The sequence below is a fragment of the Brienomyrus brachyistius genome, chromosome 22 (assembly GCF_023856365.1).
Source record: "Brienomyrus brachyistius isolate T26 chromosome 22, BBRACH_0.4, whole genome shotgun sequence".
In the NCBI taxonomy this organism is placed as follows: domain Eukaryota; kingdom Metazoa; phylum Chordata; class Actinopteri; order Osteoglossiformes; family Mormyridae; genus Brienomyrus; species Brienomyrus brachyistius.
The window spans coordinates 7084042-7106121 of record NC_064554.1 but is presented as its reverse complement, the minus strand read 5'-3'; the positions used below and the strand labels follow the sequence as shown (position 1 = coordinate 7106121).

At 46.2% G+C, this 22080-nt stretch overlaps 2 protein-coding genes and 1 long non-coding RNA gene across 4 annotated transcripts in view; 2 read left to right on the top strand and 1 right to left on the bottom strand.

Annotated features, from left to right (window-relative positions):
* Positions 1 to 7471, top strand: part of tmem184a (transmembrane protein 184a) — a 16638-nt gene extending 9167 nt beyond the window's left edge. Inside the window, exons 6-9 of the mRNA XM_048990287.1 lie at positions 1514 to 1605; positions 1813 to 1982; positions 2464 to 2661; positions 5666 to 7471. Coding sequence (XP_048846244.1) covers positions 1514 to 1605; positions 1813 to 1982; positions 2464 to 2661; positions 5666 to 5895 — 690 coding nt within the window. The 3' untranslated portion in view covers positions 5896 to 7471. The remainder of the gene's footprint in view (positions 1 to 1513; positions 1606 to 1812; positions 1983 to 2463; positions 2662 to 5665) is intronic.
* On the bottom strand, positions 2775 to 22080 carry mafk (v-maf avian musculoaponeurotic fibrosarcoma oncogene homolog K). Of its 2 annotated transcripts, XR_007384526.1 has the most exons (4): positions 21895 to 22080; positions 13115 to 13193; positions 8530 to 12705; positions 2775 to 2995 (listed from the first exon to the last, which is right to left on the bottom strand). XR_007384526.1 is itself a non-coding variant. In XM_048990307.1 (3 exons), the coding sequence occupies exons 1-3, from the start codon at positions 22050 to 22052 to the stop codon at positions 12271 to 12273; spliced, it is 672 nt and encodes a 223-aa protein (XP_048846264.1). In that variant the 5' UTR covers positions 22053 to 22080; the 3' UTR covers positions 7578 to 12270. The 2 variants fall into 2 exon arrangements, 1 of the variants encoding a protein (XP_048846264.1); XM_048990307.1 differs by lacking the exon at positions 2775 to 2995 and having other exon boundaries at positions 7578 to 12705.
* On the top strand, positions 13414 to 15824 carry LOC125717411 (uncharacterized). Its single transcript, XR_007384528.1, has 2 exons — positions 13414 to 13594; positions 15410 to 15824. It is a non-coding gene; the product is annotated as an uncharacterized LOC125717411 (long non-coding RNA).

Here is a 22080-nt window from a genome sequence, read left to right as displayed (position 1 = left end):
TGTGGCACTTTACAGGAAGGCCTTTCTTATGTGTCGAAATTAAAGAGTGTATGTGTTTGGTTTTTGATTACGTTTAAATTAGAACAGCAAAAATATCGGTGAAACTGGTGTGTTAAGTGTGTGGAATTTGACAAGTTGTCTGAGTAAATTATTGACATCTGCATGTCTAAGTGATGAGTTCAAATATTTGGTTGAAATGTTTCGGCTTGTGTGGTAGTTCCTAGGGATCGATTGGGGGGGCGATAGGGAGGTGTGCGGACAGACATGACAAACAGGCCTCTGAGACTCTGAGGGGATCGTCATCACCCCTACCAAAGTCTCAGTGGGGGGGTCAGGGAAGCAACTTTGCATTCTGGATGCACTGACAGATGCGTCTCTCTCCATGGTGACGGCCGCTGTGCTGATTTACATTGATTTGAATGACGGCGATCAGATTACATGTGAAATCTGGGCAGTAGAGTGTCAAGTGGCCTGTAGGGAGGCCCAGCTAATTTGCATAAAAAGCAAGAGCTGTGATTTTTTTTTTTTCTCAAAAATAGTTTATTATAATAATCAAAATACAAAGTTTCAGAAAAACAAATATAGGTAATTTAAGAGCAGATCATTTCTAAAAATGTCCTTTATTCTCTGTGTGTATTTGCAATTCAACACTGTACCCATTTGTAGTGACATTCGGATGTAATGTTCGAGTTTACCTGAACCTGCAGCCCCTCTGTTAGTGACCCCAGTGTCCCGTACGATGAACCCGCAGTGCTTCTGTTAGAGACCTTAATGTTCAGAATTCGTACTGTGGACATTGGCCTGCTGGCAGAATGTGCAGAGTCGAAATCGGACCACTGCGGCATTCCAGGTTAACCTGTACCCATGGCTGCTCATGCATCCACTGTGGGTCCATCTAGGGAGCATTAATTTATTAATGGTCCATTTGTGACTTTGATTACAGGCCAGAGGGGGGCAGTCTAACCCATTTAGCCATGTCATTTCTGGCATTGTCGTATTGAAAATGCTTTTAAAATCCTCAGAAGTGGTAAAATCAATGTCATCCTCCCCTGAACGTGTATAGTTGATGGATGCACCATTCAGTGGCTTCATGTTGGTCCTCTGCCTGAGTCTTTGGGGTGTGATGATTGGGCCATGATCCCACTCACCGCAGACGATGGTGCACATCATCATTTCACCACCACGGCCTTTCAGTCATCTGTGAGCCACAGCCCTTTTGCAACATGTTTGTGAGCTAAGGTTGAACTTTCTAGAAATAATAATAATAATAATAATAATAATAATTCTTAGTTTTTTAAATTTTATGTAGTTTTTTTTTTTTTTTGGGTGGGAATATCAGGTAGCAGGGGCTGTTTTTCAATCCACTTTGGCTTAATCGAGGGCAGGGATAATTCGCATATGGAAACCGCTCTCTGATCATGGCGCCTGGCGCTGCGGTAGAGGGGAACGCAGCCCCCTGTCCCGGCTGCCCTGCGCCGCCTTTCTGACTCTCTGTGTTCTTTGCACCCCCCAGGCGACACTGCAGTTCTGTGTCGTGAAACCCACCATGGCTGTCATCACCATCTTCCTTCAGGCTTTCGGCAAATATCACGACGGAGACTTTAAGTGAGGGACTCCAGACGTTTATTCCTGATTTACTTTTACCCCATCGCATTTTACGGCATCTACATGAACATATTTACACTAATAATATAGTCGGTGACTGTGGTGATAGCTTGACGTAGCTAATTAAGCGGCCATCTTTAATGTTGGCGAGTCCAGGTTCGCGGTACCGGTGATGTGACCCGCCTCTGTCTGTCCCCCCCCCCGCAGTGTCACCGGGGGCTACCTCTACATCACCATCATCTACAACATCTCCGTTAGCCTGGCTCTCTACGCCCTCTTCCTCTTCTACTTCGCCACTAGCGAGCTCCTGCGGCCATACGAGCCTGTGCTGAAGTTCCTCACCATCAAGTCCGTCATTTTCCTCTCCTTCTGGCAAGGTCAGTCCCCGGCGGCTCAGCTTGTTTTAAAATTAAATTTGAAAATGGTAGAAATAACGCCAAATATTATTTTATTTATATCTGCATACTCATGTTCACTTTAGCTAGGCAAAATATATTTGACGCTATCAGATAGGTAGTTTTCGACTTCCATAATTCTGACGTTTGTTCACTGTTTACTTATAGATTAGTGTTTAAGTTGACCAGAGAGGCTGTAACTAGCCAAAACCATGGATAACGTTCTGTATCAATGCAAACTGTCAATATAAGCAGCTTTTGGACTCGTGGTGAATATACATTCATATTTTACGGTAATGTCAGTAGCTTAAGAATGAAGGATTGGCTATTACATGCTATTAATTAAGCCTGGCTGTGTAAAAACAGAGGCGATTGGTGGGGAGGTCGTGATTCCTATCATGTGACAACTGCTGTGATTGGTGGAGAATGGTGGACCCGCTCAGCTGATGTCTGGCACCCGCAGGCATGGTTCTGGCCATCCTGGAGCGATGTGGCGTCATCCCGGAGGCGCTGGTCATCGACGGGCACGAGGTGGGTGCCGGTACCGTGGCAGCAGGCTGGCAGAACTTCATCATCTGCATCGAGATGTTCTTCGCTGCCATCGCCCTCCGTTACGCCTTCACCTGCACCGTGTACCGGGAGAAGGACAACAAGGCTCCAGGTACCTCGGCCGGCCGCAGCCATCTACGTGCAGAGTCCTCTTTCTCTGCTCCTGACCCGCCCCGATTGTGACGTGAGCGGGTGTCCAGCCGTAGGTGCATTTTTGAGTGTGAACAGAGAGGGCGCTAAACCACAGCGGCACCCCCCCTCCCCACGGTGGCTGGGACGGTTCCCATCCTCCCCATTGATAGCCACGCCAGCCAGGCTGCTCACGGCCCATATCCTCTTACCATCACCCTGCTTCCCATTTCCTGACACGCTCACACCAACCTCGTCCCCAGTGCGCTGGAGCGGCTGAGAGCTGCTGCCAGGCCACGTTTTCACCTGCACTTAGGCTGAAAGAAGGGAGGAAATGAAAGAGAAAAATGGGTGTGACCCTCAGACTCGTTCTGCTTGGTCAACCAAACCGGTCACGGTCGTCTTAGACTGGACTAGCGGCTCCGTTTAATCCCTCCCGGAGAACCTTCTAGTTGTTAGTTCTAAATGCTAATTTGTCGACAATGCAGAGTGGGCGTACTTTATTATTTTAAAAGATCCCAGCTGAGTGGTGCTCACTTGTAGGACTCTGTCGATCGCAGTCTGGTCTTTCATGAACACCGTGCGGAGGGCGGCGTGGTAACTGACATAAGCCAGACCTGGTGGATCTGGGCGCTAAAGAAAGGGGGGGGAGTTTAATGGACAGCTGGGAATTGTGGGAATGTGGAGCTGAAATGGCCCCGATGCTCATGGGGGAGTCCTGATCAGGCAGAACACGTGAGAACCGGACGCCATTGTGCTCAAACGTATCGTATGACATTACTGACACTCCCGGCTGCTTTTAAAGCGATGCAGCAGCAACCGTAAATAAAGCGTTTAATAAATGATCTTTTTCAATAGAACACGTATAATTGCATTTCAGGATGTAATTAATATTAATATTAAGTGCTCTGTGTTTTACAGCCACAGTGCGATATGCAATAACAGGCTCCTGTTTATACACTGCGTGTGCCCGCACGCCCTCCCCAGCACCAAAACGGACCTTCATCTACGGTGCATCCATGCCCGTTCACGCTCAGTGGCTTTATGAGGCCAGCCTGATGTTGGGGGTGGTCTGCGCTTGTACCCCCCCAGGCGGCATGGCCAGCGGAGCGCGGCGTTGGTGGGCGTGCTCAGGCGTGGCGTTAAGGCTAAGCTGTGCGGCCAGCTAAGCTGCCAGCCCCAGTTGCGCGTTCCTTATCAGGGCCGTCCACCTAGAGGATGGTGCAGTTTGTTGAAGCCGCGCTTCTTGCTGTCTGTCAGCAGGGGGCGGTGTTGGGTGGGGGGGGAGTATAGCTTCACACTTCACGTGCGACCTGGGAAAGTCGCAGGAAACATAAACGGGGGTCTACTGCTGGGGTATCCAGAAAGAACAGCGTTATTAAGCAGGTCTGTGCCTGACTGGTACCAAATCTGGTCACATGATGTTCGTGGTCGGGGTGTCTGTGTTTAGTGGGAACCCCCCCCCCCCCCTCCAGTGAGTAGACGAATGCAGACTGTCCCAGGTGTTGTTCTTTCCTGGACAGGCTGCCTTGTGGAAAATAGATTATGAGTAACTTCCACTGTGGATTCCGACGGCCTAAAGAAACCTCTCTGGGTAATTATGATTCATTGCTGGTTTGATAAGACACATGAAGACCATGGCTGGCTACTCAACTTTTATGGTGGCATAATGTTTACTTTTTAACTAGTGTAGAATTTGGTAACTTATGGTAGGGCAAATTCCACAAAACCTTCATTTTAATAAGTGATGTGCCTCGTGACAAAGAATAGCCATTTTTATAAGCAGCTACTTTGAAGCCTGTGATTGGCCTGTTTCTTGCAGTTCCCGGGTATCTTTCACTGCGGTCCCTCATAAACATGCAGTGATTGGCTAGTTTCCTGAAGACACAGGATTCACTGATCCAAAAGCAGGATGTATGGCCAGGATTACTGCTTAATATGACTCCTGCCTACTGTGATTTAGTTACACTTGTGTTCCTGAGATCAGAGGAAAATCAGTGAGTTTCGGGGGATAGATTATCCCAGATTGGATCATCGAGCTCTAACTGGTGACTTTTGTTTCATAAAAGGGGCAGTTAACGTAGTGTGTGTATTTTAACGCCTTTCAGATAGATTATTCCTGATGATGAACTGCTTCTTGTAGCTGGGTGGGTTTCCTTTCACACTCTGGTTTCACATCATGAGCTGCAGACCCTGAACATTTATGCATGACTTTCCTCTATACCAGCGTCGCCCAATCCGCTCCTCGGGGACTCTCAGCCGGTCCGCATTTTTGCTCCCTCGCAGCCTGTTTGTAGGTTTCCCGAAGACCGGATTGGGAGACGCTGCTCCATAAGTCTCGGGATTTTAAAGCGAAAGGTAGCTTCAGCGCTTCGCCCTCGGCCTACGCCCTCAGCTGTACTGTTACCCACAAGTTGGTGGCTGCAGGGCCTCACACAATGGATTAAAGCATCTTGCGCTACACCCACAGCTAGCTTCTGAGGTCTGGGACAACACTATTCTATTAATAATTCCTATTAAACATCTAAGAGCTTCTGCTGCCCTTTTATCTACTTTCATGTGAGCAAAGCAGAGGCAGCAGCTAGCTGCTGAGAGGCCTCAGTGTTGTGTCCAGCTTCAGCTTTCGGGCCTGCATGCTGCCTGAACGGCAGGCGGAAGCAGCCGTGCGTCGCTGAGACTCGCTGGAGAGCTAGCGAGGCCCGTGTAAGCTGGGGGGGTCAAATTTTTAAACCCAGAATTAAAATAGCCAGAGCGTAGCTAATTTGGAGGCAGATTCGGGAGTCGTTTATCGGAGTGCATGCAGGACATGACCTCAAACTTTGAGTATAAGAATATATAACTGCATGAAAGAAACTTTCCTTACTGAGGGAGCTCGTGTAAGAGACCCCCCCCCCCCCCCCGCCACGTGCACAGAATGGGCCCTGAACAGCGCCCCCCTGTGTCTGTCTTTGACCAGCGTGTCTGTCTTCTCGCCTTATTTCCCTCAGCCAACGGGGCGCCCATGCAGAGCATCTCCAGCGGGCTGAAGGAGACCATCAACCCTAACGACATGGTGCAGGACGCCATCCACAACTTCTCCCCAGCTTACCAGCAGTACACGCAGCAGTCCACCCAGGAGGTGGAGCAAAATGGCAAAGCGACCACCGCTGTCGCAAGCTCCAAGAAGCCCAAGAAGAACGACAAGATTATGCTGATCACTTCAGATGATGAGTTCTAGGGCCCTGGGGATGTGGTGGGGGGGAGGGGCCGAGGCTGGTCACCTGACATTAAGGGGAGCCTTCCAAGCCCAGCCGATTGGTTCCCCTGCCTGTCGCCACAAATGCCATTGGCTATCAGCCAAACCTGACTGGAGAGACTGAACTTTCAGCTCCAAATTGGGATGCAGAGGAGCCTTTTCTCCTTTCAGCGCCTACAGATCTGATGCTCAAGAGGACAACCCGCCAAGCATGGGTGTTGAAGGCCAAGTATTATCTGCTGTGGTTCGATGCTCTGCGTTTTGTGTACAGTCGGGAGGTTGTAGGGGCATCAGGAATCAGAAAAGATACGTAGAGAAACCTTTGCGCTGATTTATAATGCAATGTTGGACCTCGGTAATGGTTTTTACAGCAGTAAATTAACGGTGGACTTTGAGCATAGGATCGAAAATCATTCTTCCCCTCAAGGGTCAAAGCTATGAGACCATGCACTAGTAAAGCACCGCGTAATAGGCATGCAATTTTTTTCCCCTCATTATTTAATTTTAATGATATTTCTTTTAAATTTTGCACAAGCTATGTATGTATGGATTAAACAAACTTCCTGTTAATGAACACCTGTCCTGTTTATAAAGAAGTTTTCATTTTTAATTTTATGACGCGAGATTGCCGCAACGCATTCCTCATATGTCTGTCATGGGAAAAATTGCTTTAGTTCTGATGGCTCACGTTAAGATGGATTTCGTCATTCTGTGCCGTAAATGTGCATGTAAAAATGCGTTTATTGACAGGAAAGTGCGCATCACACCAGTTCCACAAGGACTCGTCCTGCTTGGTTTGAAAAAACACGGTTACCTCAGAACTAATTTGGGAATTAAGTTGGAAAGGGAGAATCTTTTTAGACATATCTTCCACCTTTGACCTTTTATATAATTTTTCTTTACTCCGCTAATGCAGCTTGTCACTTAGTTGTGTGGTGTGATATTCTAAATTCTTGTTTAGCATAACATATCCCTGATGCATTAAGGTGCAAGTCTGTATATGCTTAATATATCGAAGCTTTAAATGCTGAGAAATCAGGTGTTAATGGTGACGTGACAGGACTCCACCACAGGATTTATGCATATTGCAGTATTTCTACAAGCGTTGTGTACAAGCTATTTTAATTCACTGTGTCACTAACTTTTTTTGTTTCATTCACACTGGTGCCAACGACAGCCGCCGTGTGCGAGCTGGAATCGCGAGGTAGGGGTGGGGCTGTCAAAAGTTGGTTCGGCGTTCCTGTGTGGGACTCAGGGCAGGGGTTCCCAACCACCCCCCCCCCCCCCAACCAACCCTGTCTGTGGCTGCCTTTCTTTTTCCAGAGCCGAAATGCATCCCAAGAAATGACATCCACCCCCCAAAAAAAGACAAATAAAAAGTAAACCAAATTAAGCAGTGGAATTAAGCCCACATGAATGGCTTCTGGGATAGTAACCCTTCTTGGAAACTAGAGAGACTCAGAATTAAGGTGGCCTCTTTCCACAGATATAGCCTCGTCTGATCATCTGTTGTAAAATATTGTTTACTTGTATGTGCACAATAAAACATTTTAAACAACTCTGTAAAACTTTTTCCTGATGAGCGTTCGGGGGCTGACATTGCACTGTGAAGTTACAAGTCAAAGAAGGTAAAAGCGAAGAGCAATTAAATTTCCAATTCATAAATGATCTCATAGCATCGTAGTTTCAGAACATAGTTTCCATTTTCCCACTATGCTGGTTAGTGTGGTGGCAGCTGCATTACAGTACATGGAATTAGCATTCTGCCTACTGTTTTCACGGGAGGGAAGAGACTTTATTAAAAGTACAAAAAAACAAACGGTAAACTCTTATATACAGCAATAATTTACTTTGTCATTTTCAAAACTTCAAGAAGACTAGAACAAAATGTGTGTGTGGGCAGTCCATTAGCATATCAGAATGAGCGTTAAACGCAACAGTTCGCATCTGCATTAAAAATAACATGACAGGAAGTACTGAAATTAAAATGCATATAAAACAGGAAATGACAATATTATTGGAGCACAGCAACTGCCCATTGGTGGACAGAGAAGTAGCTAGAAATTGTAGGCTCCCCGCCCCACATTGTAAATAATTGTACGTATTCACAGGCTCCCGTGAAAGGTGCGCCCCCTGGATCTGCATGGCCATACTTCGCCCCTGCTGGTGGTGTCCTTTTAAAGATAATGCTGGACCACAGCATTGCATGTAACACTTTACAAAACGATGTGTAACATTGCATGGTTACACACTCTACAAGTGTCCTATTGAGTTTATCAAGTCAATGACTTTTTATCTTTTCAGCAATGTCATAAACAAACATTTTTGTTATTATATGCTTTTTTTAACGCAAAATAGTCATTTAGATGGATTGTGTTCATAATCGCGTGCAGGTTTTACATGCATCAGTTGGTGCATAGACGTGATAAACGTTAGAAGGTGGCCGCTGGAGAGCCTAGGTGCTGAAAGATTGGACTGTCTTCCCTTGTCCTCCATGCTCGTGTCTGTTACGTTACTCGCAAGAGGGAATACCGAACTTCGAAGACCCGGACCTGCTCACCTCCCTGGTGTTAGGACACACAGATTAAAACTAATTGTAGAAAATGGCTTACTTACTCAAAGATGCCGGAAGAACTGACAAATGTGTACGATGACTATATAACGATGAGACACGGAGTGATTCAGACCTAAAGACCACACAGGGAGCGGAGATTCACCCCGGAAAGCAGCCACTTCCTTTTTGTACTCTCACTTTCTGTCTCGCTGCTCTGCGTCATTAACATCATTTAAAACTTGAAATTATAAAGAGCACTCTCTCCCTTTCTGCCTCCATGCTTCTGGACGCTGGTTCATGGACACTCCCCGACAGCGCCTCTGGTCCCGACCTTACCGCAAAAGGTCACTGACGCACTGCATTGAATGCATCGATTCTTCCGTTTAATTTTGAGATCTGATTCTAGCGTTAAAATACGGTTTTACCACCTAGTAATTTAAATGTGTATATTATTATAGGGAGCAGGACATGAGGTATACTACCAGGCAAGGCCATCAGTAAGGCGGGGGACATGAGAAGACATTATGCCTAGTTAGGCAGGTTTGGGCTGGGGTCGGGATCGGCGATACCAACAGTGGGGGTCTACCGAGTTGGATTGAAAAGAAAAACAACACTAAGTGTCCTGTGATCATCGCGGACACAAACACAAACACTGCACATACACAACACAAAACACTGTCAACTTTCTATGTAGAAGTTTTCTTTTTTTGACTTTTATTTAATGAAACAGATTGATCTGGATGTGCTGAAATCACCATGTAAAACATCTGCCAAAACACTGGCTTGTTAAAGGCATCACACGGTGGCGTCGGACGTCACAAACATTTCACCTTAATCAGTGCTTTTCACAGTTACTGCTCCACGAACGAACCATTTGCGAATAGAAATGAATAGTGACAGATAAAAGGCAAGAAGGAGAGCTTGCGAAATACTGCACATTTACATCCTGTTCTGACAAGACTACAAATGCACCAGCACAACCTTAAACGTTATTCCTATGCAAAAATCATTTTCCAGTATCTATAACGTACATCTTGTTTAGCAAATACATATTCACTATAACGCACACCGCGTTTTTAAAGTTATAACAGTTAAGGTTCCAAGAACACAACATTAAAAACGACACGCTTGATTTCATGTATAGAAGCAGGAAAATCGATTTTCGCCTATAAATACTAAGGTGTTTTGCAACACCAGATTCCACGTTTAAGGGCAGATTCTACAGCATCGGGGTCACACAGAGGCACTATGGTGGAAAACGAACAGTGTTACAGTAATCCCGCTCAACGGAGGAATACGGAACATATGCTAAAGACACTTAATTTTCTTTAAACTTCCCAAGCTCAGGTGCGTAGCGCTTCAGGCTACGACACGCGTAAAAATAGCCTAGACGCTTAATTAGTATTTTTATTCACTGCGTCTCTAACCGACTGCACGTCTATATGCTCTTATTTTACTGTAAAAGCTGTCAGTTGTCGTGAATTAAGTTGATGATCAAAAGTACATATACCGTCAGCAGAAGGCATGCGGGAGAACGCTTTGCAGTCAAAGGCGCACAGTTGGGGCTACAAAACACAAACCCCTCATTAGACAGGAAGACACAAAATGAACAAAACGATAAATGCGGATACATTGTACAAATGGTAAGCAAAGATAATGATCTCGCTTAGTCGTAAAGCAAAGGGAGTTTGATTCCAAGGAAAAGGGTCGTAAAGAAGGATGGTGAACAGCCTTGAGAGCCATTTAAAAACTAAGCATATAAACCGTATATTAACAGATCTCGTTTAAACATATCTTGACTTTGATGTACAAAAGAGAAAAAAAAGCTGGTCCTGAAGGGCGGTGGGGCTGAGGTTCCATCCTCCGTGACGGAGGTGCGTGGTATTCTGTTTTGTTGCACAACCTGTTAACCACTTACTGGTGTGTAACACCTCGAGATACGAGTGGTTAAACCCGGAGTTCTGCAGCCCTGCTGGGTCGGAGTTTCCCACCTCCAGGCAACTATTACGCCTTGTGTGAAAGCTACCAAGACCGGCGGTTAAACGTCACGTAAGAAGGAGGAATGTTCCATACCGGGACGGATCTCTAGCATGACAAGAGCCTGAAACCTGAAACCAGGACGCTGTTTTGCTGCTTTTGGGCTGAAACCAAAATTGTAAAAGTAGTTTTCATCTGTAATATACAGGACATAACCGTGTTTCTATGTCAAGGCAGTTTCCCCTTCGTATGATATCCAATATGGATTACCTACCACGCATCATGGCAATAACAGCAAGAGTTTAAAAGCTTACGAAACACATAAAGCAAGTGCTCACTTTATTGTTAACTTATGACATTTTCTTCCTTAGTCTGAAGTCATAATAAATATGAAACTGAATATCTTTCAGATTTAAGCAGCCCCTAATTTATCATCAGATTTTCCAACGGCTCTCGTTTTGGGATGTCCTTGACCTCCATGCAAAATGAAAACAAAGTTTGTGTAACGTAATAGATTTCAGGAAGCGCTATTCCAGCCACTTAGCTCAGACAAAACAAAACTGATTGGCTGTTAATTCCAATTGATTTCATGTAATCTCTGTAGAGACCAGATGGTATTAAATACATGTAACACATTTGGGATTCAAGAAATGTTTACCCTTTGGAATTACCTGGATTTCTGCATAAACGGCTTGTAAAATCCACAGAGGAAACCACCGCTCCAAAAATAAATAAATGAATAAAAACACTATTGCCTATCAGAAGGCTGCTAGAGAGCACCTGTATGTTCTGCATCACTATCTAGACAGTACTCCATTGATAAACGAGACAAAGGTCGAGCTTTCTGGTAAACAGACACTGTTGTGTTTGCAGAAAACGAAGATCCACATGCCAGCACCACTTCCTCATCCTACCCGTGAGGTATGACAGAGCGCGGATTATGGTTCGTCGCTGCTTGGATGACTTGCAATCACCAAGGAACCGCTGAATTCCAAGTTTCAGGATCGGGGAAAAATCCGACAGCAGAATATCAGCACGTCTGTCTTATCTAAACCACAAGGGAAGTCCGGTGGTTCCCCATGACAAAGATCCAAAACTGTTGTGGGAATTAATCAACAACAGAGGAGCTCATGTGGAAGGCAATCTGCCTTCTAGAGCCCTGACCTTAATGGCATTGAACTGCTGTGGCGTGACCTGAAGCAGCCTGTTCAAGGAAGATATTGCAAAAATATACAGGAAGTGAAACAGCACTGGGCCAACGGGCCAAAATCCCCCTAACAACTGCCCAGCTCTGGTCAGCAGGAGATAGAGAAAGCATCCGAGATTACTGCCAAAAAAAAGAAGTTCCGCTACTTACTAAATATCTCTCTTCCACTCAATGCCCTTGACTGGTTAAACAAAGATCTCACCATTAAAGATATTGCAATGCAAAATGTTCTGCCCCCTTTGATAGATCTAACATCTATGAGCCTTAGATCAGATTCAATCAGCAGAAATACAGATAATTCCAATGGATTCGCATTTTCTCACACCTGCATGTGCATGTATATATGGATATTCATATTTTAGTATTTTATACTGTAAGTGCTTAACTGTCAAGATAAGGGTAAAAGGTCACAAGCAGTACGGTTGCCTTGCCGGTGCTGGAAATTTTGAAGCACAGTGCGCAACACAGAGTATGTGGGAAAGCGGTGAACGTTGTACTTTCCCAAAGTCACCTGGCAAAGCTCCTCCCCTTGGCTCACCCCAGCCAATGAACTATTATCATGGGCGGGACAGAGGCGGGGCCAGGAAAAAGGTGGGCCTCAATTGAAAAACCATAAGCACTAGGAAGGGGCGGAGAAGGGGGTGGAGTTTGGGCTGTGGGCGGCAGACTTGACGATGGTGATGACGCTGGTACCGCCCACCTTGCCGGTGGCGGGCGGCCCACGTGCCACCGTCCGCGCGAAGCACTGCAGGGCCTCGTACTTGGAGCGCAGTGCCTCCAGCTCCAGCCGCATGCTGGCGTTCTCGCGCGCCAGTTTGTCCACCTCGCGCTGCAGCTCCGCCTTCTGCCGCTCCAGCTCCTCCTTCTGCGTGACCCGCTTGATGCGGCAGCTGGCGGCGTAGCCGCGGTTCTTCAGCGTGCGCCGTCGCTGCTTCAGCCGCACCACGTCCTCCTTGGTGAGGCCCCGCAGGTGCTGGTTCAGCTCCCGCACGGACATGGCCACCAAGTCGTCATCGCTAAGGACGGGGGCATTCTCTCCCACCTCCTTCTTTACCTGTAGGAACATGGTAGAGGCGGGGCCCAAAACAACCAATCAGGTGCCATCGTCACTAGCGATAATGACGGTATCTACCAATCCCATTGCTGCTTATCTGCCTGCCGGTTGTATTGGTTATTAAAACGCATTCCACACAACATGAAATCTGCTCAAGCTGGATTCAGAACTTGTGTATCATAGTAAGGATGAGTGTCTTTGCAGGAAAAGATGCCGTCCTGTTAAAAACCCGACACAACTGATTATCAATGTTGTATCGCCCCAGTTACGAAGCAAACTTTTCACTGGGCCTTAGGCGCAACTTCAATTACTGTCCCTAACTAAATACCGTTAGCATAAAAACTTGGCATTTTTCAGCATTAAAAACGCCGTTAAAACGCCGTTAGCATTTAATGTAATGCACTCTCACCTTTAAAGCGTTGCTTCCTTTTACATTAGTCGTCATACCCTGTATACATCCACTTGGCCAGAATCCCTCAGAAATATGCCTAGAAGAAAAAAACATTCAAAACGGCATATTCAGTTATACCACGTTTCACATGAAGTGAAAGAACTGAGCAGGGAAATGATGGATTAATGCCTGACAAAAGGAAACTACCGTAGGAGTTGACGCTTTATTTCGGCCGTCACCTTGCAGCGGCCTGTCAGCAGATGGCGCTGTTCGCCGTGATATGATCGCCAATCCCGCCCTGTGTATTGCTGCGTAAGGCTTGTCAAACGCAACACGTGGAACGTATATTGCTGTGCAAGGGCTTTCAAGCCTACCGTTTGGAAATTTAATCCCATAACTCGTGCTCGTGGGAAGGCACTCACTGACAGTCCACGAAAATTTTGTCCGATTTTCCGGGAAATCATGAACTGCACGTGTGATTTTTTTCTAGTGGCCGTGGTAAGTAGTAGTGCGCTTGGGGGAGTGTGCGACTGCGTGCGCTTCAAGGCGACAGTGCAAAGATCATTAATAAATTCATACCTCAATAACGTATAATATGGAAACATTAATTAGAGTCCGTTTTGTCTTATTATCGTGAATTTCTTCACTGATTGGGCAACGAAATATTCCCACAGTCGAGGCGTGTTTAACTGGGACGAAAATGTCAGCCGTCTAAATGTCAGCAGCCTGGGAGTGGTTAGACTGCTCTTTAAACAAGCATGACTTATTTTAAAACGTCCCACCTACTATGCCTAGAAATTCTTACGTAATTTAAATAGCCTATCGCTGGAAAATAAGGGTCGCAAAACTTTAAAGAGTGATGTAAGGGAAAAAATTACTTCAATCATGATAAACGACTTGGTTTATCTGCTAAAAAATCTGGAGTGCAAGAAGAGCATGCGGAAATATTTCTTTAAAACGGAAAGTTAGACGCCTGTGTTGTCACTTGGACTGGGGAGACTTACTGGAGATAGGTGGGTGAAGTCTGATTTTAATGAAATCGAATGAGAACGCACTAGTACACAACGCCTCCCATAAAAAAATCCCAAAAGAAAAACTGATAAAATGCGAAGACACGGGCCACCCCACACCGATCGTCCCTGTTGTATTTTTGCTTAGACAATGCGATTTGGTCGCGTCCTACATCAGCCCCGCCGGCCCCTATTCTATTACCCTCGGCGTTTCTGAACCTCAGCACAGGACGGTATTCAACTGCCTCGGTTATTTTTAGCGAACATGCTGACAGTAAATTTTGCGGATTTGCGGAGTTAAAAGCGACACTACATGTAGTTTGCGCCGTCGTTTTAGTGGAGACGGAGGATGCGTTGGTATTATATGGGTATTTATAAGATCCATAAAACATTCCGATATTGCGCACTTTTCCCCGCTTATGCATGGGGGTGTTTATCGGTGTTTGGTACTTGTTTTGAAAACCAAACAGCTCTGTTATGGAGAACCAACACGGACCTCCATATAATAAGTGTCGTTATCGTTTTGATTTTTAAACAATACATTTGTATTTTTTATATGATTTCCAAATTTTATATTAGTTTTCAACGTTGCTTTATTAGTTTTCATTTTAAAGGCACATTTCTACGTAGTTCTTACACATTTCAGTTTCGTTTGAGTTTCACCAATTTTATTTCTCGAGACATACTTGATATAAGTTACAGGGCTATTTTATGTAATATGATCTTTAAAGAATCCCACAGTGCACATTATCTAATAATGTCGTCAAAATGTGTTAGTCATTATGAATGGTCATTTACAGATAAATCAATACTTTAGCTTTACACAACTTAACACTACCTAGCTTAACACTACTTTAAAATGGTAACAGAAAATATAATTTGTTTTAATGTCATATATTGGAAGCAATAATTATAGTATTTGTTCATCCATCCTTTTTCCAAACCGCTTATCCTACTGGGTCGCGGGGGGTCCGGAGCTTATCCCAGAAGCAATGGTCACGAGGCAGGGAACTGCCCAGGATGGGGGGCCAGCCCATCGCAGGGCACACTCACACACCATTCACTCACACATGCACACCTACGGGCAATTTAGCAAGTCCAATTAGCCTCAGCATGTTTTTGGACTGTGGGGGGAAACCGGAGTACCCGGAGGAAACCCCACGACGACATGGGGAGAACATGCAGACTCCACACACATGTAACCCAGGCGGAGACTCGAACAGTATTTGTTCAGTTGTAGCTATTTTTATTTTATTTTTCATACCTTACTCAATTTTAGTTTACAAAATGTTTTCTGTGTCAGTTTTCTCAGTGTCAGATTCGACTCTGCGTTGATTTCACGGGAATCGTTTCTTGGACTGAAGTTTCTACACCAGCAGTGTTTTTGCCACCCCCACCTCCTCCCAGTTCCCACACCTCCGCTCTTCCCAGCCATTCCTCAAGCCTGTGTTTCCCTCCAAGTTTCAGAAGGACTTCTGAAGAGCAGCTTGGTCTAAGACCCAAAAAGGTAGCGTCGGATATACAGATAAAAGATGAAGTACGACGTCACGGACTGTTACTGTACTACCTTAGTCATGATATTCATGGGCTGAGAAACTCCGTTTGTTGACATCACTGTTGACATCATTCCCAATAAGTATTTGTTACCATGCATACTCAGGAGGAAATTAATCTGGATGTTTTACAGGAATTAAAGCTTAAAACAGGTGTCCCATGCACACAGTGCCCTGCACTCCTGAAAGGTCACGACCTCTGTGCTGTCCTAGTGGAATGAATGCCATCGCTCAGGGTGAGGCTCTAGATCAGGTTTGTCTTATTGGTGATCTTGAGCCTTGCTGGAGCTCACTAATCCATCATACTCACTTTCTTCCTGAGCTGAAGCAATGAGTCAATTCAGTCATGCAATAAATGAGAAATATCAGGAGTTCAATAGAGCAATTCAACTTAATTTCCCCCTCTCCGATCATACTGTACAACTTATATTCATGGCCAGACTCTTAATTTACTCAAATACAGCCCAAGTTTGGATGGCGATACCTTATCAACTGAAAGATCTGTTGAAACATGGGAAATTCCTTCTCTTCCACAAATGGGGAAAATCCCTTAACTAGTCAGCTGTGCGCAGTCAGGCAATGAAATCACTGGAGCAAGTCGGCAGATAAAAAACACACAGATACACACTCTTAGACGACAGCCATGGACTTTGTGAAAAGGGCTGTGTCATAGGAAGAGCCTGGAATTTTTCCAGATCTTTTTCGGTAAAATCTTCCCAAAAAACAAAACGTGATTAACCTCAGTCCCCTCAGCCCACAGATGGAGGTTACAACCTTTCCTTAAAATTCTTTCAAAGCTTAACCCAAAAGCACAGGCCATATGTCCCCTCATTTCAGGATAATCGAAGAAAAAAAAAATCTGCTGAGGTGAGGTCATGACACGGTCGAGAGAGAGTCAGAATCCTGAGTCACGGTCAAAGACAAAGAGTGGGCGGGCAGGTGCGCGAGGGTCGGGGGGGGAAAGGAGCGAGGACGGGGGCCAAAAAAGGTCACAGATGCATAGGTAGAGCCTGACATACATTGACATTTACTGCTTCAACAAAACACTCCTACCAGCAACACATGATAATGGAGGAGGTGATGCATCTAGGTCCAGTGTGGGCGGAATCACAGGGCTGCCAATCACTGTCTGGCTTAACCCAAAAGAGACTGGGTAAGAGATACACTGCTTCCACCCACCATATTCCAAGGGACCAGATTTTGGGGGTGGAGGACAATTATCTCCATCAAACAGATTGGTATGCTTAAGACCTAATGATTATCCAAAGTGATGTACAGCCAAGAAAGCTGGGTCAGACAGTCCGTGGAGCAACTGGGATTAATGGCCGACCATGAGATTCGAACCAGCAACCTTCTGATCACAGGCACAGCCCCCTAACTCACTGAGCTGCGCACTGGCCTCGGAAACACACCGCGAGACCTAACGGTGGGCAGTGTCAACCGGTCAAAGTGCAGGGATTGATGGGGGAAAACTGTGCAAGAGACCAACCTCCGGCACCAAAAACGGTCAGGTGTGAGCAGGGGCAAGTGAAAGGGGCTCGAACTGGTCCCGCATGGCCCACGCCCCGAGCAGCTTACTCACCGTGTCTGAAGGGGCTGGTAAGAGGTTTAGTGGGCTACAAAAAACATGTGGTAGGACAGTCATGGCTCATATTTCCCACCAGGGCACAGTAGTCAGGTCAAGGCCCCCAAAAAGCAGATGACAAAGCCGTGTACACGCCATGCAGTTATTGCTATCAGCCTTATGGGGGCGGGGCCAGGCTTCACCAAAGGGTGTGGCCTAAGACAAAACTCACTGGTGCTGACAGGCCTCGGGGGGGATCAATGCCAGCAGCAATCAGTGGACCATGCTAACCTAGGGGATTATAGGAGGCTCATGAATCAGTGCTCTTCGTACAAGAGGATTCACTTGGTTATTTGCCGATTTATTTTTTGATGGCTACAGTATGAGTTCTTCTGGATGGATGGATAACGCAATACAGCGTTTGTGAAACTCAAGGCAGAGTGAAATCAGCACAGCAACAGTAATTCTCTTTAGTAACTAAAAAATTAAGGTTTAATTTATGGATCCGGCATCTACAACCATAATAGTGCTCACCTGTTAGGGATGGGACATTGTGTAGCTCAATGGGATAGTCACCTGTGTTCAGAAGGTTGTTGGTTCCAATCCCATTTTGGGGAGAGCAATGACAATCAGGCCCATGAGCAAGGCCATTAAACCCAGCTGCTCCTGGGTTGCTGGCTGATCTTATTCTGCTTCAAGATTTTCTCTCTTGTGCGCCACTTTGGGCAGAAGAGTCTGCTAAATTATGGAAATGCAGTGAGACAGTATAGCGGAAAAGGTCTGTCAAAACAGCGGAAACGCAAATGTAAAAAGGGACAACTTATTTCAACTCCGCAGCTGTCTATACAGTCAGATCAGCAGAAATGGTGTTATGCTGCACGTTGGGGTGCCGGCACCGTGGGGGGAGGGGCACGTGCCCGCCCGCCCAGCCAGCCTCGCTCCGTCTTCATGGCGGTCTCCCACACCGCTCGGAGACCCTCTGTAAAAGGGGAGCATAGCAGAGCCGTGAGTCACCGCTGTTTACTGGTAGAAACCGGGACTCGCCGCCTGGAGGGAGTTACGCTCCGCTCCTCTGACGTTTCCAGGAAAGCCCTGGCGCTTCACTGGACAGCAGGGAAAGCCGTGGGCTCCGTGGAAACGGTTGGCATGACCACTAGCACTTTCGGCAGAAGCCGGGGGGGGGGGGTGGTGACATCTGCTTAGAATAATATACTTTCCAGTGAGGGTGTGGGGAGGAGGGGCGGTCATGTGAATTCACGGGAATGTAAAGCATGTACAGACCGGGGACAAATACGGCCTGATTTAATCTGAGAGGAAACCATTTTGAGATAGCTGACGTCAGCAGCCCGGATCACACGCATTAATGGGCAGCCGTGCCCACAAAACAATACTATATAAAACATCAGCAGAAAAGCTACCAGGAAGGTAACAATCTACCAAAGACCCCCAGATGGATTAATGTCCCCCCCATGAAAACTAGCCTCTTCTTCTGTTCTGTGTATCCCCCCCCCCACCAACCATAAACTATGCATTACTTGAGTGTAACGACAAATAGTTTGCCTCCAACGTCTCTGGACCACACTGCGGCAAATGCATAACCTTCCGATTCCGCACGGCGGCCAGGAACGAGACCGCAGAGCGGATGGGCAGAGCATGCTGGGAATGCAGAGGGCCGAGGAGTGTTTCCCGCACACTTTGGCCCGCCTCCGTCCGTCAGCAGGCGTGTTTTATGGCGCGAGCCGCGAATACTCGCCCAGTGTCGTCTCCGGGATGCGGGACCGAGTCACAAGCAGCCAGATTACGCCTTAATTACAAGCTTCTAGTATTGTTCTCCTAGAAAAACTTACAGTAATATACCTTGGATATCCCACTCCTGACCAGAAGCAGAAACTTACACATGGGCCAGTGTGAACCAGCAGGTCCCACTTGCTCTGAAAGTTTATAGCAACCTTGGAGCAGTTTGGTTTAAGGGCCTTACCCTTTGGCCCAATTGTGATTGCTCTGCCCACCGTGGGACTGGAACCAACAACCTTCTGAACACAGGTCACTAGCCCTCTGAGCTACACAACATCCCATCATTAACAGGGTGAGTATTATTGTGGTTGTAGATGCCAGGTCCATAAAATAAATTTATCATTGGCCTGCATTCTTCTTTCTAAAAAAAATATTTAAAACCAGAGGAAAAAATACTAGCAACAACAAAAACAAGTAATTCTTTGTTACTCTTAACATTACAGCTAATCTTTTTCCTCTGTTCTAATGTCATGCTCTTAGGTGAAATGCATATAGTTTAATCAGGAAAACAAAACACGTCGACTGAAACGCATCGATGTGTTTTCCTGGGGTGTCTTGCAAGCAATGAGATCTTCATGGGAACGACTGATTTAAAGACTGACAGAAGCTGACCTGTGGTCAAACTCCTACGATATCACATGGTGCACATTTAGACAAGGGCGATTCAGCTTGCTTCTGTCTTGGACTAAAAAGGGCCATTTGCACACAGATCGGTGACAACACGAGTTCAAGGGAGGAGATTTTTAAAAATCTGATCTTCGCCCAGAGACATGCTGTCATTGGCGAAACATGAAAAGCGTTGTTTGTTCACGTCCTGTTTAGCTAAAAAAGAAACCATGGGAAAGACATGCTTGGACATCTGCCTGGCAAGTTTGTGTGTGTGTTTCCATGGAGACAGGATCACTGTAACCTGACTAGGCTTCGTTCTGCAGATCATGGAGAGGGTCTACATTCTCCCCACACAGGAACTCTGCTTAGACGACAGTTCACCTGCTGGAATTCAGAGACCAACCAAACCAAATAAACCAAATATGGAAAATATCGGACCGAACATTTCGAAAAGCCGTCACGACTCAGGGGGAAAAGGCCTGCCGCACTGTCCAGCAGACAACGAGTCTCCCCAAAACCAGTTCCATACGTCATCGATCGCTTCCAACGAGCTACATGAAGACCGCGAGCAAACAGGACAGTAGAAAATCTCAGATATCTGATCGGCGGATTCTCCAAAGTGCAATCTGCTGAAATGGAGATGAATCACCGTTCCAAGCGATGACTCAACTTTGCTGCCAGGGTGTAGCTCCTAGCAGGGCAACACATCCAAATATATTCCACCGAGAAGAGAAACATTATCAAGCTGCTTTTTACAGAGTTTCCACAAACGCAAACCAGCTAAAAGACTTCTGTTCATCTGCTTTATTAGACGCCCTTTCAGACAGTGACATCAGTCGCTTTAATAGCACATTACCCACACAAATTCAGATGAATTTTCAAAAGGAAACCGACAAGCTCCCACTGCTTGGTTTATGGAACTGAAAGCAGCACCAGGCACGTGTTAGGGTACGCGTCTGTCATTCTGCACTGTCTCCTCAAGCCTTTCTCAGCGCAGTGCGAGTCGACTCATCTCAGCTCCGATGCCGTCTCTTATGCAGTCGATGCATGTGCTGCAACATTCCTGCCATGTGGATTATTGATCCTTGGTTTTTCCAAACCCCCAAGGCTGCAGCCACAAGAGAACTAAAACAGGATTTATGTTTTTTTTTCACTGAGATGTTATGAACGGGGCACTGGGCGTGATCATCCCAGCCAACATTCAGATTTCGCTTTGGGTTACTGGTGGACATAGTCCATCATTCCCCTTAGTAATACTGATGGGTATAGAGCAGGGGTTGGAATTAAACCTCATGTTAATTCATTTAGTCAATTCTTTTGTTTGTACATAATATTACATTACCAATGTAGATAGATAGATAGATAGATAGATAGATAGATAGATAGATAGATAGATAGATAGATAGATAGATAGATAGATAGATAGATATGAAGCACATGTACAGTGTAAAACACATACAAATATTAAACACAAATAAAAACACTTCTGTTAGCACGTTTTCTATTTTCTCCACTGACCGACTGACAGGAGGGCCGGCCAGCACGCCCCCACCGTCCGCCCGGCGACCGTCCGGCGCGGAATCAGTAGGGGTAACCCGATGGTCCCGTTCCCTCCGTATTGCCTTCCCCCACCCTCCCATTCACCTATTCTCCTCCGGTGGTCTCCCACACCATGCCCTTTGTCCCGCGATCCCCAAAGACCACGTGCGATCTCCGCACGCCGTCGCTACAAAACAATAAACAGCGCGGCGCTACGCCGGATCACTTAAAGAAACGCGTCTCCATGCCTCTCAGTATAGGTGCAACCGAAGTGCAATATAAATATATTCCGAAAACAGGGTAACCATGGACACCGAAGTATCACGCAATCTTACGCAGTTAGAAAATGAATAGTATAAAGACACTATGAAAAGTGACCGGGCTTACAGATTTACACCACTTGGTTTAAACAAGTGCTACCATAACTTTTTTCGCCCCTTGGCCACAGCGATCTTCCCGTAAGCACATGTTCGCACTACTTGGGAGGTAGACTGTTGATGTTGTTATTGGGAAGTTGATCTATAATATAGCCGAAAGTGTTTTTCTTATCCCGGCTACACCGTAGTGTCGATTCACGTGTTTACTGACATTTGCGGTCCGTTTTAGTACAATGAGCGTCTAATTCTCCCCGAATGAGCCCAACTTTTGATAAGCGCCTAAAACGCGTCCGCATGTAAATAGCAGCAGGACTTCCAGAATACTTATGATGAGAAAGTTGGTACCGCTTACCCAGTGGACGCGATCGGCTCTCTCGGGATCACGCAAGTCCCGCGGTCGCGATTGCTGGCAAGCCGGTGGATCACTGATCCCGGCGAGGAAGTTCGAGAAGCGTCCCGATGGCGGACCGAGTGCAAAACAACAACACTGTAGCGGCGGTGTGGCCGCATTCCTGCGCCCGCTTCCGCGAGCGGCGAC